This window comes from Crotalus tigris, unplaced genomic scaffold (assembly GCF_016545835.1).
Source record: "Crotalus tigris isolate CLP2741 ecotype Arizona unplaced genomic scaffold, ASM1654583v1 scf7180000024347.1601321, whole genome shotgun sequence".
NCBI lineage: Eukaryota > Metazoa > Chordata > Lepidosauria > Squamata > Viperidae > Crotalus > Crotalus tigris.
In genome coordinates, this window is record NW_024100516.1 from 454162 (window position 1) to 471154 (window position 16993).

At 45.2% G+C, this 16993-nt stretch overlaps 1 protein-coding gene across 6 annotated transcripts in view; it reads left to right on the forward strand.

Annotated features, from left to right (window-relative positions):
- The first annotated feature begins 1428 nt into the window (after positions 1 to 1428).
- The window catches only part of UCKL1 (uridine-cytidine kinase 1 like 1), a 49848-nt gene continuing 34283 nt past the window's right edge, over positions 1429 to 16993 (forward strand). For 2 of the 6 annotated variants that reach the window (XM_039326912.1, XM_039326913.1), the window contains exon 1: positions 1430 to 1571. In XM_039326912.1, coding sequence (XP_039182846.1) covers positions 1495 to 1571 — 77 coding nt within the window. In that variant the 5' untranslated portion in view covers positions 1430 to 1494. Of the gene's footprint in view, positions 1572 to 7350; positions 7381 to 11686; positions 12214 to 16993 lie in introns of those variants that run through there. The other 4 variants (XR_005554706.1, XM_039326915.1, XM_039326914.1 and 1 more) reach the window with 4 other exon arrangements.

Below are 16993 nucleotides of genomic sequence, written 5' to 3' on the forward strand. Positions count from 1 at the left end.
ATCCTGGTGCTTCTGCTGAGCCCAGAAGATGCACCGATCAGCTGGAATGTTGCAGCATCTCCAGGGTCTTGTGATTTACATTCAGATGCTTGGCAACTGATTCGTATTTATGACGGTCACAGTGTCCGAGGGTCATGTGAAGTAACCAAAACCTGCTGCAACCACCCAGTAGATGTGGGGGGGATAAAAACCAAACACCCCCACCCCACCCCCGCTGCCAATCCTCAACAGAAATGCTCACAACAATGAAAACCTCGGACAGGAGGAAGAGCGCCACCGGGTAGGCGGACAGGTGTCTTGCTCGGCTATGGCTTGGGGGGGGGCACTTTTTTCAGTGCCATTGTAACTTTGAATAGTCACTAAGCAAACTGTTGTAAGCTGAGGACTATCTGTACTTCATCAGTTTTTTTCCTTTTTTTTTTTTTGGTCATCAAGTTTTTGACACCTTGCTAGGTGATTAGTGGTACTTGGATACTGCCATATCCTAAAAGTGATACAATGGGTGAAAAGGTTGAAAAGCCCTGCTCCAGAGGATATAAAAACCCACTCCCTACATGTGCTTGCTCTGTTTTCTTCCAGAGCCATATTGTTGTCTGGCTCTCCTCTTCAATAAACTGCAATCTTCTTTCTGAAGCAGTCGCCATGTTGTTTATTCCCAGCTTGGACGGAACCATGATGAAGACTTTTCTTCCAACAATTTGGTACCCCAGGATGGGACGCCAAGCTAACCTCTCCAATGGACTGAGACTAGTAAGCCTCATCTTGCCGGCAGCAGACCCCTTGTGTCTGTGGATGGGTTTCCCAGGCCCTGCCCATGTGCAGCCATAGTAGTAAAGGGAGTGGAAAAGTCTTCAACAGAGTTTTGCAACACTTTTACGGCCTTTTTTTGGCCCCTGTTGCTAAGTGAATCATTGCAGTTATTAAGTTGCTCATGCAGTCGTTAAGCAAATCTGGCTTCCCCATTGACTTTGCTTGGCAAAAAAAGGGATCACGTAACCCCGGGACGCTGCGACTGTCATAGATATGAATCAGTTGCCTAGCATCCGAATTTTGTTCCCATCACCACGGGGGCTGCTGGAACAGTCTTAAGTGTGAAAAACGGTCCTATGTCACTTTTTCAGTGCCGTTGTAACTTTGAACGGTCACTAAACAAACAGTCGTAAGTCAAGGACCACCTGGATTTGCTTTCCTGAAGGTCGCAATCCTGCAAAAGCGAGTCAGGGTCGTTGAGCGATAATTCACCCCCCCCTCCTTTCGCTTTCCTTTCCTTGGCGCGAACCCGCCTTCCCAGCTGGGCGGCGAGACTACAACTCCCGTCAGGCCAGGGCGCCGCGAAGCTCCCTGGGCCGCGTAGTCCTCCGAGACGCCTCTCCGCGTCTGCCAGCAGGGCTTTCCTCTGCCGGGGAGAACTACAATTCCCAGAAAGCCGCGGGGCGGGAAGGCGGCTCCGCCCCTCCCTCGCTGCCTGGCTCGCAACAGCTGATCAGAGCGACTATGGCTGCTGCTCTGGCCGCCGCTGCGGAGCAAGGAGTGACCGACCGGGCGGGCAGAGGCGACCGAGGGGACGGCAGGTCAGAGGCCCCGCTGGGGGAGGTGAGGGGCGGCCGGGTGGGGGAAAGCGCCGAGGGGCTTCCTCCTCGGGGTTTGGGTGCGAGATCCTCTCCCTTTACGCTCCGGGACGCCTGTTGCTTGCTTTCCCTTCCTCCGGGGCGCGGCGGAGACGCCCCTGGTGCAGCTCCCGGCCAGATTCCTCTTTAAAGATGCGCAAAATCGCCTTCTTCCGTCCTTCCCCCGGGGGGGGGGCTAAGGAAGATTGCAGGTAGACCGCCCCTGGAGGTGGAGGCTCTATCTCAGGGGGAAACAAGACGTGGGTTGGGATGGAAACTGATCGCGGAGAGAAATTTCGCAGACGGTGACGGCAATTCACTTTGGAAGTTGTGGCGCTCCAGTCGTTGGTTGAGGTTTTTAAGGAGAGATTGGACAACCCTTTGTCTGGAATGGTATAAGCCAGGTCTCCTGCTCGCGCAGGGGGTTGGACTAGACGACCTCTGGGGTCCCTTCCAATTCTGTTCTGTTCTGAGTTTTCCCACTCTTCCTCCCCTTCTTTATCCTTACCCCCTTAGAAGCCCCCCTAGCCATCATCGCAGGGGGACGGTGAAATTGTGGTTTGGTGGCTGATGCAGCTGGTGTGGCTTTTTTTTTTTTTTAAACAATGTGTGCGGCAATAGAGGAATAAGGGAATTAATGCACAGAGGTTTGCATTGTTTGCTCTGTGAATTCTGGGGTTTGGGGTACAAAGGTCCAGAGGAAGTGGGAGGTGGAGAGGTCTGCTTTTGGGAATTATTCCTGTTGCATACCCATTCATTCAATCAATCAATCGATTTCTTTATTAGTTATACTTATAAGATTAATTTACAAGTACTCCTTGGCTTACGACTGTTTGCTTAGTGACCGTTCAAAAGGACAAAGGCACTGAAAAATTGACAGGACCGGTTTTCACACAGTTGTTGTACCCCGTTCATTCATTCATTCATTCGGTTTCTTTATTAGATTTAGTTATTAGATTAATTTACAGGGCGTCCTCAAACAACTATTTGTTTAGTGACCGTTTGAAATTACAGTGGCCCTGAAAAATGTGACTTATGACCAGTTTTGATACGACTGTTGCAGCATCCCCAGGGATCACGTGATCCAAATACAGAGGCATGGCCACTGGCATGTACTTAGGACGGTTGCAGTGTGCTGGGGTCATGTGATCAACGTTTACGACCTTCTGACAAGCAAAGTCAATGGGGAAGCCTGATTCGCTTAACAACCAGGTTACTAGCTGATTAACTGCAGCTCCGTTGTGGTTATATGTCGAGAACTACCTGTATATTTCTGGAAAGGAAAAAGAGGTGTGAAGTTGTGGTTTTGAGTCAAACTCTTCCCTCCAAGCACAACGAAAGCATGCAATTGGCTTCAAACGGGAATAACTGCCTTTCACAGGGCTCAGCCGAACATTGAATTAACTCGTTGTTTTGAGTATTCACAACACACAGATCCATCAACCCGCCGAGCAGTGTTTGTGCCGCATGCAAAGTCAAAGTGAAAAGTTGTTGAACTTTGTCCATTATTTTATGTGAGTTGCTAATTGGGAGCCAGTTTGCTTTGGTGGTTAAGGAGACTGTGAGTTCGAGTTCCGCCTTAGGCAAGAAAGCTGGCTGGATGTCATTGGGCCAATCACCAGGAGATGGTGAGTTCTAGTCCCGCCTTAGGCAGGAAAGCTGGCTGGGTGACATTGGGCCAATCACCAGGAGAAAAGAAGTTCTAGTCCCGCCTTAGGCAGGAAAGCTGGCTGGGTGACATTGGGCCAATCACCAGGAGACGGTGAGTTCTAGTCCCGCCTTAGGCATGAAAGCTGGCTGGATGTCATCGGGCCAATCACCAGGAGACGGTGATTTCTAGTGCTGGCTGGATGTCATCGGGCCAATCACCAGGAGACGGTGAGTTCTAGTGCCACCTTAGGCGTGAAAGCTGGCTGGATGTCATTGGGCCAATCACCAGGAGATAAGAAGTTCTAGTCCAGTGATGGCGAACCTTTTAGAGACCGAGTACCCAAACTGCAACCCAAAACCCACTTATGCATTGTCAGGTGCTGGGTGGGTATGACCCATTGGGTGGGTGTGGCTGCGGTGGTAACAGCAGTGGGTGGGACTAAAAAGTTCAATCAATCAATTCCAACTTTGCAAGATCTTTTTTTTTCCCGCGAGAAGTTGAAATTGACTGATTGATTGAACTTTTTTTTTTTGCACACGGCGGCGGAGGCCTAAAGCGAAAAGGTTTTATACAACCCAGCTGAAGGCCTAGGACTGGGGCGATGGTGCGTGTGCCCACCGAGAGGGCTCTGCGTGCCACCTCTGGCACCCGTGCCACAGGTTCACCACCACTGTTCTAGTCCCTCCAGTTTTGCTAGAGGGAGGGAATCCAGAATATGAGATTTATAATTAAAGCTATATGCCTCAAGAGCTCCATGCTATGCGACATTACATTATAGTTCATCTCATCTTGCTTGGTGATCTATGTGTAATTCTCACCCCTTCAATCTCACATACAAGTCCCGCTTATCTTACAACCAATGGTTGGCCTTTCTTTAAGCCGGCTGAGGAATTCTGGGCGTTGAAGTCCACAAGTCTTAAAGCGGCCAGGTTTGGAGACCCCTGCTTTAAACGGCGCTAAACAAATGGTTGTAAGCCGAGGATCACCTGCACTTTATTGTAAGGTTGGATTAACAGAATCTTGGAAAAATTCCACTGTTTCTTTTATACCGTCTTTCTCCTCGCCTTATGGAGATCTGGGCTGTGCCTTCTCTTCTCTGCCTGTTCTCTCGGCAGCCTCTCTTTGCCCTATCCCTCTGGGTCTTTCTCACATACCATTACAAGAAGTCCTTGACTTACGACCACAACTGAGCCCAAAATTTCTGTTGCTAAGCGAGATGGTTAAGTGAATTTCGCCCCTAATAATAATAATAATAATAATAACCATTGGCATTGACAAATTTGCTATTAGTTAATTGCAAAAGGCGGCCTTACTAGGAACTGCTTCCATCCTGCGACGATATCTGTAATACCATCAAACATCCACATTTGCCTATCCCAGGTCCTGGGTAAGGACTCGATAGGTAGACAAAATGCCAAATCCAGTCTAAACATCTGGCTGACTGTGCGATGATCCATAATAATAATGATAATGATAATAATAATAAAATTGGAAGGGACCTTAGAGGTCATTGAGTCCAACCCCCTCCTCAGGCAGGAAACCCTACACCATTTCGAACAAATGGCTGTCCAGCGAATGAATCACTGCAATTCTTAAGTTAGCAACACGGTTGTTAAGTGAATCTGGCTTCCTCCCCCCCCTTCTGACTTTGCTGGTCAGAAGGTTGTAAAAGGAGATGGCGTGACCCCGGGGACACTACGACCGTCATAAATACAAGTCAGTTGCTGAATGTCTGAATTCTGATCACGTGACCAAGGGGAGGCTGCAACAGTCGTAAGTGTGAAAAATGGTCCTAAGTCCATTTTTATTCAGTGCCGTTGTAACTTTGAACGGTCACTAAATGAACTTACCATCTCAACTGAGTCTAGTTATTAGTACTTACTCTTCTGGTATACCGTATCAGGGACTGTTGGTATCTGCCACTAGGGGGCAGTTTAACCCTTCCACTGATTAGAAGGCAAAAAGGTGAGTCCTAAAAAGAAATATGTTTACCACTGGTCCCAAACCAGAATCCAAAAGATTTTAGCAGCCTCTCTTTTCTTCAACTGTGCTCCCATGATGTTGCCTTTGCTTGAAGGCCACACATTTTTAAATTGCCAATGTTGGAAAACAACACTGGCAATAGACTATAATCCTGGGTCTATTTCCTCCCCCAAAATTTAATAATAATAATAATAATAATAATAATAATAATAATAATAATAATAATAATAATAATACTGCTTCCATCCTGCAACGATACCTGTAATACCATCAAACATTCACATCTGCCTATCCCAGGTCCTGGGTAAGGACTCGATAGGTAGACAAAATGCCAAATCCAGTCTGAACATCTGGTTGACTGTACGATGATCCATAATAATAATAATAATAATGTTGGAAGGGACCTTGGAGGTCATCTAGTCCAACCCCCTGCTCAGGCAGGAAACCCTACACCTTTTCGGACAAATGGCTGTCCAGTCTCTTCTTAAAAACTTCCAGTGTTGGAGCATTCACCGCTTCTGGAGGCAGGTTGTTCCACAGGCTAATTGTTCTCACTGTCAGGAAGTTTCTCCTTAGTTCTAGGTTGCTTCTCTCCTTGATGAGTTTCCATCCATTGCTTCTTGTCCTGCCTTCAGGCGCTTTGGAGATTTCCAGGGAAGGGGGTCATTTAGCAATTGTAGAGATGGGTGCCCTTCTTGCTTCCTCGCTTTTCCAGAACCGAAGGGCTAATTTCGATAATTAATAAAATAATAACAGTGGCTACAAACAACGGCATAACAAAGTGACAACAATGGTGCATTGGTAGATCTGCAAGAAATACCATTTGCCTGCAAGCAACAACAGGTGGGACCGTAAAATAGAGAAAGTCCTAGAAGCCAGAGAAGTTAAATTGCTCTGGGATTTAGAGTCGAAACAGACAGGACCCCGCGACACGACGAGCATAACGATTGTCAATAAGAGAGACAAAAAAAGTTTGAACAGTGGATGTGGCAGCACCTAGAGACGGCAGAAGAGAAAGAACTGGAGAAAACTCACAATCTACAAAGACCTGCAAATAGAGGTAGAACAACTTGTAGAGAAAAAAAAAGCAAAGATAGTACCAATAATGACAGGCATTTGGGTGCAATCCCAGAACATCTGGAGCACCACAGCCAATGCTGGCTGCACTGTTGGCTACAAATCCAGCAATCAGAATAAGTGGCCCATCAAATCTGCAGACAAACTGGGGGAATTGGTAAAACTGGAAGATCTTGAAAGATTTGGACATTAAGCCCTATCCAGCAAGTTGCAGTTTACTGCATCTTTGACATTGACAAAAGTCAATTTGCAAAAGACAGCTTGATGTGGAACAGCTGACATCCTGCAATGATACCTCTTAACACCGTCGAACATCCACATCTGCCGATCCCAGGTCTTTGGGAAGGGCTCGGGGAGGTGGACAAAAATGCCTAATCCAGTCTAAACATCTGGCTGACTGCAATATCACAGGCTGATTCCCCCATATCTCTAGCAGAACTCATTCTCTTCTCCAAGAAACTTGCTGACCAGTTTTGGTCACCACGATGTAAAAAAGATGTTGAGACTCTAGAAAGAGTACAGAGAAGAGCCACAAAGAGGATCAGGGGACTGGAGGCTAAAACATATGAGGAACGGTTGCTGGACTTGGGTATGTCTAGTTTAATGAAGAGAAGGACGAGGGGGGACATGACAGCAATGTCCCAATATCTCAGGGGCTGCCCCAAAGAAGAGGGAGTCAAGCTATTCTCCAAGGCTCCTGAAGGCAGGACAAGAAGCAACGGATGGAAACTAATCAAGGAGAGAAGCAACCTAGAACTAAGGAGAAACTTCCTGACAGTTAGAACAATTAACCAGTGGAACAACCTGCCTCCAGAAGCGGTGAATGCTCCAACACTGAAAGTTTTTAAGAAGAGACTGGACAGCCATTTGGACTAGATGACCTCCAAGGACCCTTCCAACTTTATTATTATTATTATTATGGATCGTTGCACAGTCAGCCAGATGTTCCGACTGGATTTGGCATTTTGTCTACCTATCGAGTCCTTACCCAGGACCTGGGATACGCAGATGTGGATGTTTGATGGTATTACAGATCTCGTAGCAGGATGGAAGCAGTTCCTAGTAAGGCCACCTTTTGCAATTGACTAATGGCGAATTTGTCAATGCCAATGGTGTTCAAGTGCTCCAGTATTATTATTATCGATCATCGCACAGTCAGCCAGATGTTCAGACTGGATTTGGCATTTTGTCTACCTATCGAGTCCTTACCCAGGACCTGGGATAGGCAGATGTGGATGTTTGATGGTATTACAGGTATCGTCGCAGGATGGAAGCAGTTCCTAATAAGGCCGCCTTTTGCAATTGACTAATAGCAATTTGTCAATGCCAATGGTGTTCAAGTGGTGCTCCAGTTGTTTTGGGATTGCACCCAAGGAGCCTATGACTATTGGTACTACCCTTGCTTGCTTTTGCCACAGTCTTTCTATTTCTATTTGTAGGTCTTTGTATTTTGTTATCTTCTCCAGTTCTTTCTCTCTATTCTGCTATCTCCAGGCACTGCCACGTCCACTATCCAGACTTTTTTGTCTTTCTTATCGACAATTGTTAAGTCTGGGGTGTTATGTTGCAGGTGCTTGTCTGTTTGAATTCTGAAGTCCCAGAGCAGTTTAATTTTATCATTTTCTATGACTTTCTCTATTTTATGATCCCACCAGTTTTTGCTTACAGGCAAATGATATTTTTTGCAGATCTTCCAATGCACCATTGTTGCTACTTTGTCATGCCGCTGCTTGTAATCAGTTTGTGCAATCTTCTTGCAACAGCTTACCAAGTGGTCCACTGTTTCTTCAGCTTCTTTGCATAGGCGGCACTTACTGTCTGTTGCTGTCTTCTCAATTTTGACTTTGTATGCATTTGTCCTTAAGGCTTGGTCTTGTGCAGCCAGAATTAGTCCCTCGGTCTCTTTCTTCAATTTTCCTGCTCTTAGCCATTGCCAGGTTTTATTATTATCTGCTTTCCCAGCTATTTTTTTAATGTATTGGCCATGTAGTGCTTTGTCTTCCCATGCCTCTATTCTGTTCTTCATTTGGTCTTTCTTGTAGGCCAGTTTGGTCTCTCCAGTAGTTAGTAAGCCTTCCTGATATACTAATTTCAGTGCATCTTCATCATTGTTCTTCAGATATTCTTCCAAAGCCATTTTTTCTTCTTCAACCATCTGATGTACTTGTAGCATTCCACGCCCACCTATTTGCCTTGGTAGATAAAGTCTATCAATGTCACTGCGTGGATGAAGGGCGTGATTCATTGTCATTATTTTTCTGGTCTGCCTATCCATTGCTTTTAGTTCTGCTTGAGTCCAGTCCACTATTCCAGCTGTGTATCTAATGACTGGGATTGCCCAGGTGTTGATTGCCTTTATGGTATTTCCTCCATTGAGTTTGGACTTTAAGATCTTCTTCACTCTCTTGATGTATTCACCTCTAATCTTTTTCTTGACTTCAGTGTGCTTGATGTTGTCAGCTTGAAGGATACCCAAGTATTTGTAGTATTCTTCCTCATCCAGACTCTTAATGTTATTTTCGTGGGGCATCTTGATTCCTTCAGTTTTCACTATTTTTCCTTGTTTGATAGTAAGTGTGGCACATTTGTCCAAGCCAAACTCCATTACAATATCTTGGCTATATATACGGACAGTGTTGAGCAGCGATTCTATTTCAGATGATGTTTTTCCATACAGCTTCAGATCATCCATATAAAGGAGGTGGGATAGTCTAGCAGATGTTTTTGATGTTTGATAACCATGTCCTGAGTTATTCAGTATTGTTGACAGAGGAAACAGTGCAATAACAAATAGTAATGGTGATAATGAATCTCCTTGAAATATTCCTCTCTTGATATTAACCTCTCCCAGCTTCTCACCATTGATCTGCAACTGTGTCTTCCATTGTGCCATCGATCTTTGCACAAATTTTCTGATGTTTCTACTGACTCCTGTTATTTCTAGGCACTTGATTATCCAATCATGTGGCAGAGAGTCAAATGCCTTTTTGTAGTCAATCCATGCCACATTCAGGTTGGTCTTCCTTCTCTTGCAGTTTTCCAAGATCATTTTGTCTATTAGGAGTTGATCTTTTGTTCCTCTGCTATTGGGGCGGTTTCCTTTCTGCTCAGGTGGAAAGAGATTGTTTTCAACTAGATGCTGTTGTACTGCATCAGCTACCACACCAGTTAGTAATTTGAAAGTTGTTGGTAAGCAGGTAATTGGCCTGTAGTTACCTGGTGTTGCCCCTTTTGCTGGATTTTTCATTATTAGGTAGGTTTTCCCAGTTGTTAGCCACTTTTCAATTTCTCCTCCTTGTAGTATATTGTTGAACTGCTTGGCAATGAGTGGGTGTATAACAGTTAGATGTTTCAACCAAAACCCATGCAGTTCATCTTCACCTGGTGCTGACCAATTTTTGATTTTCTTTGCTCTTTTTTCTACCATTTTTGTTGTTATTACTAGTTCTTTCATTTCAACTTCTGTTTTATTTGCATCCACTTCTTTTAACCAAGCTGCATCCTTGTTGTATTTCTTTGGGTTATCCCATACCTGCTTCCAGAATTGCACTGTTTCTTCCTTGTCAGGTACTGACTGATTCCTTGCAGTTTCTCCATTGATGGATTGGTAGAAACGTTTCTGATTGGATTGAAATTGGAGGTTCTGCCTATAGTTTGCAATTCGAGCTTCATATCTACTGATTTTCCTGGCTATAGCTGTTATTTGTTGCTTTATTATTTCCAGTGCTTCCTTGATCTTCCTTGTTTCTAAGTGGTATTTCTTGATTAGGTATTCTTTGGTCTTCTTGTTCTTCAGCTTCTTTTCTTTCATCTGTTCTAGCTTGCTTGCATGTGATCTTAACTTGCTGATCTTATTTTCTAGTCTAACCTTCCATTTTTCTGGTGCACTGTTTGTTTGTTTTTCTTTTTTGTTGATTTTACATCCCAGGTATTCTGTTATAACTGCAGCTGTGCTGTACATTAGTTGGTTTGTTTCTTGCAGTGAATTGGTGCTTATACTTGCTATTGCAGTATTTGCATCTTTTAATGCTTGTGCTAGCTGTTTCTTTGGAACAAGCTTCAATGCAGGCAGCCTTATTCTGTTGTTTTTGTGCTGTTCTAGATGCTCAGTTATTCTTTGTTTCAATTCTTTTATTTCTTTAGTTAGAGGGTTTTGTTCTTCCTGAGGAAGAGGTGCCTGGTTTCCAAATGAGAACAGTTGTATATCTCTACTGGATTCTTTCACTGCCAACTCCCCCTGGTTTGCCTCTACATTCTGAATTACTTCTTGTAAGGCTTTGATTTCTTTGCCCTGGGTAAACCTTTGCAGTTCGTCTAATTCTGTTTCTGTAAATACTTTATTTCGTGTTATAAATCGGCGTTGATCTGCTAGTCTCTGTTCTGTTATTTCTGATTCTGGATGTTGTTCTTTCCAGAATTGGTGCATTCGTTTTAGATATCCTCTTCTTGTTGGACTTGATCTGTAGTAACAGATCATTATTTCTTTGTTTTCCATCACTGTGTATCTGCGACGGGTAAACACCTTTTCTTCCAGTAGTTCTGCAGCTGCTGGCCCTGGTTGCTCAGCCAACAGTCCTGAGTCCTGTAACCCATTTTTCACCAGATATCCAGGAACTCCAATATCTAGTGCGGACCTTGTTAACCCGGGCGACGTCCGAGCCGGTATGGCATTCTGAAATTTACGTCTCACCATATTTTTTATGGGAGAGACACTCTTTGTCTGACTCCTCTGATGAGACCTGTCCAGTATGGTTGAACCTCTGGCATAGCTCTCATCTTCCTCAGAGTACACAAGCCCCACAACCACGTCAAGGTAGTGCCTCACTGGGGGTTATTATTATTATTATTATTATTATTATTATTATTATTATTATTATTATTATTATTATTATTATTATTATAGAAGGACGAAGGGGGACATGATAGCAGTGTTCTAATATGTCAGGGGCTGCCCCAAGAAGAGGGAGTCAAGCTATCCTCCAAAGCACCTGAAGGCAGGACAAGAAGCAACGGATGGAAACTAAGCAAGGAGAGAAGCAACCTAGAACTAATGAGAAACTTCCGGACAGTGAGAACAATTAACCAGTGGAACAACCTGCCTCCAGAAACGGTGAATGGTCCAACACTGGAAATTTTCTTAAGAAGAAACTGGATAGCCATTTGTCCAAAATGGTATAGGGTTATCTGCCTGAGCAGGGGGTTGGACTTGATGACCTCCAAGGTCCCTTCCAACTTTATTATTATTATTATCATTATTATAATAAAATACTGGTCTACAAGAACATCGACCGAATTTGCACAATCTGTTGGCCATGCCACCCCTTCTCTCCACGTATCCCTCCCTCCGGCCCTAAGGTTTGGTCTAAATGCCCGAAGCAGCCACATCGCTGTCTCTATCCTTGGTGGGTGCCTCTATACCATAAGGGACTCCAGACCAAGCTGTGAGTGGCTGCCGTTCTCTCTGCAAAGCCACTGCTATTAATATATCAGGCAACGCATCTAATCTCTAGGTTAAAGCTATCCTCTTAGGCATGCTGGTTGATCCAGTTCTCAGTTGCTGCTCCGTGACTCCCTTTTTCTGCCCCCGTCCTTTGCCGTGTGACAACATCGGATCCCTTTGGCTGCCCTCGGTGGGCCACAAATTTGCACCCCTAGGAGAAAGGAAGGCGTCTGAAACTCCTTTCTGGAGACCACCCCCCCCCCCGAATGTTTCCTGGCTAGGATGAGACCTCAAGGCCCATAAACTGAATCAACCCCTCTCCCCAAAGCAGGTTTTTCCAAAAACCCCCCCCCATTCCCACTTCTCTGGGATTTAGTCGAGATGAACCAATCGCCTGCATATTCAGGGGCAAGGATTTCCGGCTTTAGAGCTTTGGGAACTGACAGCGGCGGTGGGTGAGTACTGTGTATCCAGAGCGTTGCTGAACCTCAGTTTTTTTTTCCCCCTAAACTTGGTTTTCCTGGCTTTTTGCAAAGGAAATGCATGTGTGTGTTTTTTTAAACAGGAAGGCTTGAGGTAGAATAGGAGACACGAAACCCCCCCCCCCCCAAAAAAGGAGATAGGTTGTAGTGCTTAGCTAAATCTGGGGTTATGTCAGATCAGGAAGTTTTGAATCTTTTGGGATCAGAATAACAGAGTTGGAAGGGACCTTGGAGGTCTTCTAGTCCAACCCCCTGCTCAGGCAGGAAACCCTGTATCATTTCAGTCTCTTCTTAAAACCTTCCAGTGTTGGAGCATTCACCGCTTCTGGAGGCAGGTTGTTCCACTGGTTAATTGTTCTCACTGTCAGGAAGTTCCTCCTTAGTTTTAGCTTGCTTCTCTCCTTGTAGTTTCCACCTGTTGCTTCTTCTCCTGCCTTCGGGTGCTTTGGAGAATAGCTTGACTCCCTCTTCTTTGGGGCAACCCCTGAGATACTGGAAGGCTGCTATCATGTCCCCCCTCGTCCTTCTCTTCATTAGACTAGACATACCCAATTCCAGCAACCGTTCCTTGTATGTTTTAGCCTCCAGTCCCCTGATCATCTTTGTTGCTCTTCTCTGCACTCTTTCTAGAGCCTCATCATCTACGGCACAATGTTGAATATAGCTGTAGTTTTGGGGTTAATAGTTAATAGTCATAGAAAGGTATTTTTAAAGGTGTAAGATATGGGCTGGGAAAAGTTATGTATGTACCGTATTTTCCAGCGTATAAGACGACTTTCTAAACCATGAAAATCTTCTGAAAAGTCAGGGGTCGTCTTATACGCCCAGTCGTCTCATACGCCGGAAAATACGGTATATATTTTTCTGGCTTCTGCATTGCATTGAAAATAAGGATTCTAAGGAATGTACAGGTGGCCCTCGAGTTATGACCGCAACTGAGCCTAAAATTTCTGTTATTCAATGAGACCGTTCTTGTGAGTTTTGCCCATTTTTATGACCTTTTAGCCACTGTTGTTAAGTGAATCTTTGTAGTTGTTAAGTGAATCATGCAATCACATGAACCCGGGATGCTTCAAGCACTGAAAATACATGCCAGTTGCCAAGCACATGAATGTTGATCACAGTACTACGGAGGTGCTGTGATGGTCATAAGTGTGAGGACTGCTTAAAAGTCACTTTTTTTCTGCCATTGTATCTCGAAACGGTCGTTAAACAAATGGTGGTAAGAAATGAAATTCAGTGGTGAAAAAAGTAAGGTTCTACGTTTAGGCAAGAAAAACCAAATGTACAGCTATAGTATAGGGCAGTGTTTCTCAACCTTGACAATTTTAAGGCATGTGGACTTCAACTCCCAGAATTCCACAGCCAGCATTGCTGGCTGTGGAATTCTGGGAGTTGAAGTCCACATGCCTTAAAATTGTCAAGGTTGAGAAACACTGGTATAGGGGGTACCTTGCTCAATAGTAGCCACTATGAGAGGGATCTCGGAGTCCTAGTGGACAATCCCTTAAACATGAGCCAACCGTGTGCTGCAGCTGCCAAAAAAGTCAATTCAGTCTTCAATTGCATAAACAAGAGAGATGGAATCAGGATCAGGTGAAGTCTTAATACCACTTTATAACGTCTTGGTAAGGCCATACTTGAAATACTGCATCCAGTTTTGGTCACCATGATGTAAAAAAGATGTTGAGTCTGGAAAGAGTACAGAGAAGAGCAACAAAGACGATTGGAGGCTAAAACATATAAGGAACGGTTGCTGGAATTGGGTAAGTCTAGTTTAATGAAGAGAAGGATGAGGGAGGACATGATAGCAGCCTTCCAATATCTCAGGTCCTTAACTTACAAAATTAATTGTTCTAACTGTCAGGATGTGTTTTTTCTGGATGTGTTTTTGCTGAACTGGTCCTTTCCGTTCTGCAACCTTACCCTGTGAACCGAAACTTGGCATCCAAATCTCTAAGCCAACTCAAGGCTGCTGTAAACAAATATATCCTTAAGATACTCTCTGACACACCCGACGTTTGCTTGCTACTCTTCTCCAACCTCGTGCCCTCCACCTGGGCTTACAGATTTCACAAATTTCAAGGTTTTCCTTGGAACTGAGTCCCAACCGAACTGGGGAAAAGTCTGAGGGTTAAAAAAAAATCTGTTATTCCTTTTTCTGTGTGTACACATACACGTCTTTTTCTATTCTGCTGTTGCACACTTGTATCCAGGCCCATATTTTATGTAGGAGTGAAGGTGCTGGCTTAGAAACCCGAAGACGGTGAGTTCTAGTCCCACTTTAGGCATGAAAGCTGGTTGGTGACTTTGGGCCAATCACCGGGAGGTGGTGAATTTTAGACCCGCCTTTGGCATGACAGTTGGGTGGATGACTTTGGGCCAATCACCAGGTGACTGTGAGTTCTAGTCCCTCTTTCAGCATGCAAGCCTGCTGGGTGACTTGGGGCCAGTCACCAGGAGATGGTGAATTCTAGTGCACCGTAGACATGTGAGCTCCCTAGGTGATTTTGGGCCAATCACCAGGAGACAGTAAGTTCTAGTCCTGCCTTAGGCATAAAAGCTATATGGGAAACTTTGAGTTGATCACAAGGAGACAGTGAGTTCTAGTCCTGCTTTAGGTGTGAAAGCCAGCTGGGTGTCTTTGGGCCAATCACCAGGAGACGGTGAGTTCTAGTCCTGCCTTAGGCATGAAAGCCAGCTGGGTGACTTTGAGTCAATCACCAGGAGATGATGAGTTCTAGTCCTGCCTTAGGTATGAAAGCTGACCTGGATGACTTTGGACCAGTCACCAGGAGACGGTGAGTTCTAGTCCTGCCTTAGGCATGAAAGCTATATGGGAGACTTTGAGTTGATCACCAGAAGATGGTGAGTTCTAGTCCCGCTTTAGGTGTGAAAGCCAGCTGGGTAACTTTGGGCCAATCACCAGGAGATGGTGAGTTCTAGTCCTGCCTTAGATATGAAAGCCAGCTGGGTGACTTTGAGTCAATCACCAGGAGATGATGAGTTCTAGTCCTGCCTTAGGCATGAAAGCTATATGGGAGACTTTGGTTGATCACCAGGCGATGGTGAATTCCAATCCTGCCTTAGGCTTGAAAGCCAGCTGGGTAACGTTGGGCCAGTCTCCCTCTCTTTGTCCACCCTACCTCACAGGATTGTTGTCGTAAGGAAAAGAGGAAGAAGAAGTATTACGTATGTTTGCTGCCTTGAGTTCCTTACAAAGTAATAAAAGCGAGCTAAAAAAAACCCTAATAAATAAAATAATAAATTATAGACGAATGGAAAAATCAGAGCTATATTCCTGGAAAAAAAAAATAGCCACAAGAGCAGCGTGCATAAATTACCTGTAGGTATTGGTCTAGACCAGAAGTCTCAAAGTCCCCTTTGCAAACTCAGTTGTGTTGAAAATCCAAGCCAGCGCCTGGTGTGCATAAATAAGCAACAAATGTTCTGGGCACTGATTTGTCCGTGGCATCGTTTGCTCCTGTTGACGTCACTCTGGGAATAAAAGCCGGTTTTGTTTACCGCTCACGGAACAACTTAAAGCATTTGGGGCTTGGCGTTTGCTCTCCAATTCTTGCTGGGGGACTTTGCTGGTTGCTAAATACTTTGCCGATGAAAAGAAAATAATAATTGGATTGCTTTTTTTCCCCCAGAAGAGATTCCGGTCTGTGTTGGGAACGGCCAGGTTTTCCCAGGTTTCCCCCCCCCTTCCCTTCCCAGTTTTCCACTTTGTGTTTGGTTTGTTGAATTTTAGAACTTTTAAAAGTGTGTGATTGCAATTTGGCCTGTTGTGTCATGCACTGAAGATTCAAATGCAAACTGATTTTTTTTCCCCTCATATGTCCCTAATATACAATAAGATGTAGTTCAATGGTGAGAAATGTAAGTTCCTGCATTTAGACAGGAAAAACCAAATGCACAGGTATAGTATAGGGCAGTGGTGGCGAACCTATGGCACGGGTGCCAGAGGCGGCACTCAGAGCCCTCTCTGTGGGCACGCACGCTGTTGCCCCAGCGCCACCACTCCCCGTAGCCCCCTCCTCACCAGCAGCCCCCCTGGAGGAAAGTCGCCCCGGGCTCAGCCTGGGCAGAGCAGCACAGTCAAGGACATGGCAGCCAGGCAGCGGGGACAAGACTCCATTCTTGCGCCCCATCGTGTACAGATGATGCTGCAGGGTGCGGACAGAGGGTGTGGCCACCAAGACGCTTCTGGGATGCCTGGGCGATCTGCTGTGACAGGCCGTGGAGGTGGTGGGTGGTCCTGCGGGCAGGAGAGGCAGGGTGGGGCAGAGGCGAGGCAGTTTTGGGGCACTTGGTCTCTAAAAGGTTCACCATCACTGGTATAGGGGGTACCTGGCTCAATAGTAGAAACTGTGAGAGGATCTTGGAGTCCTAGTGGGCAATCACTTAGATATGAGCCAGCCGTGTGCTGCAGCTGCCAAAAAAGCCAACACAGTGCTAGGCTGCATTCACAGAGGGATAGAATCAAGATCACGTAAAGTATTAATACCACCTTATAACATCTTGGTAAGGCCACACTTGGAATATGGAACCCAGTTTTGGTCACCATGATGTACAAAAGACGTTGAGACTCTAGAAAGAGTGCAGAGAAGAGCAACAAAGATGATTAGGGGACTGGAGGCTAAAACATACAAGGAACGGTTGCTGGAATTGGGTATGTCTAGTTTAATGAAGAGAAGGACGAGGGGGGACATGATAGCAGTGTTCCAATATCTCAGGGTCTGCCCCA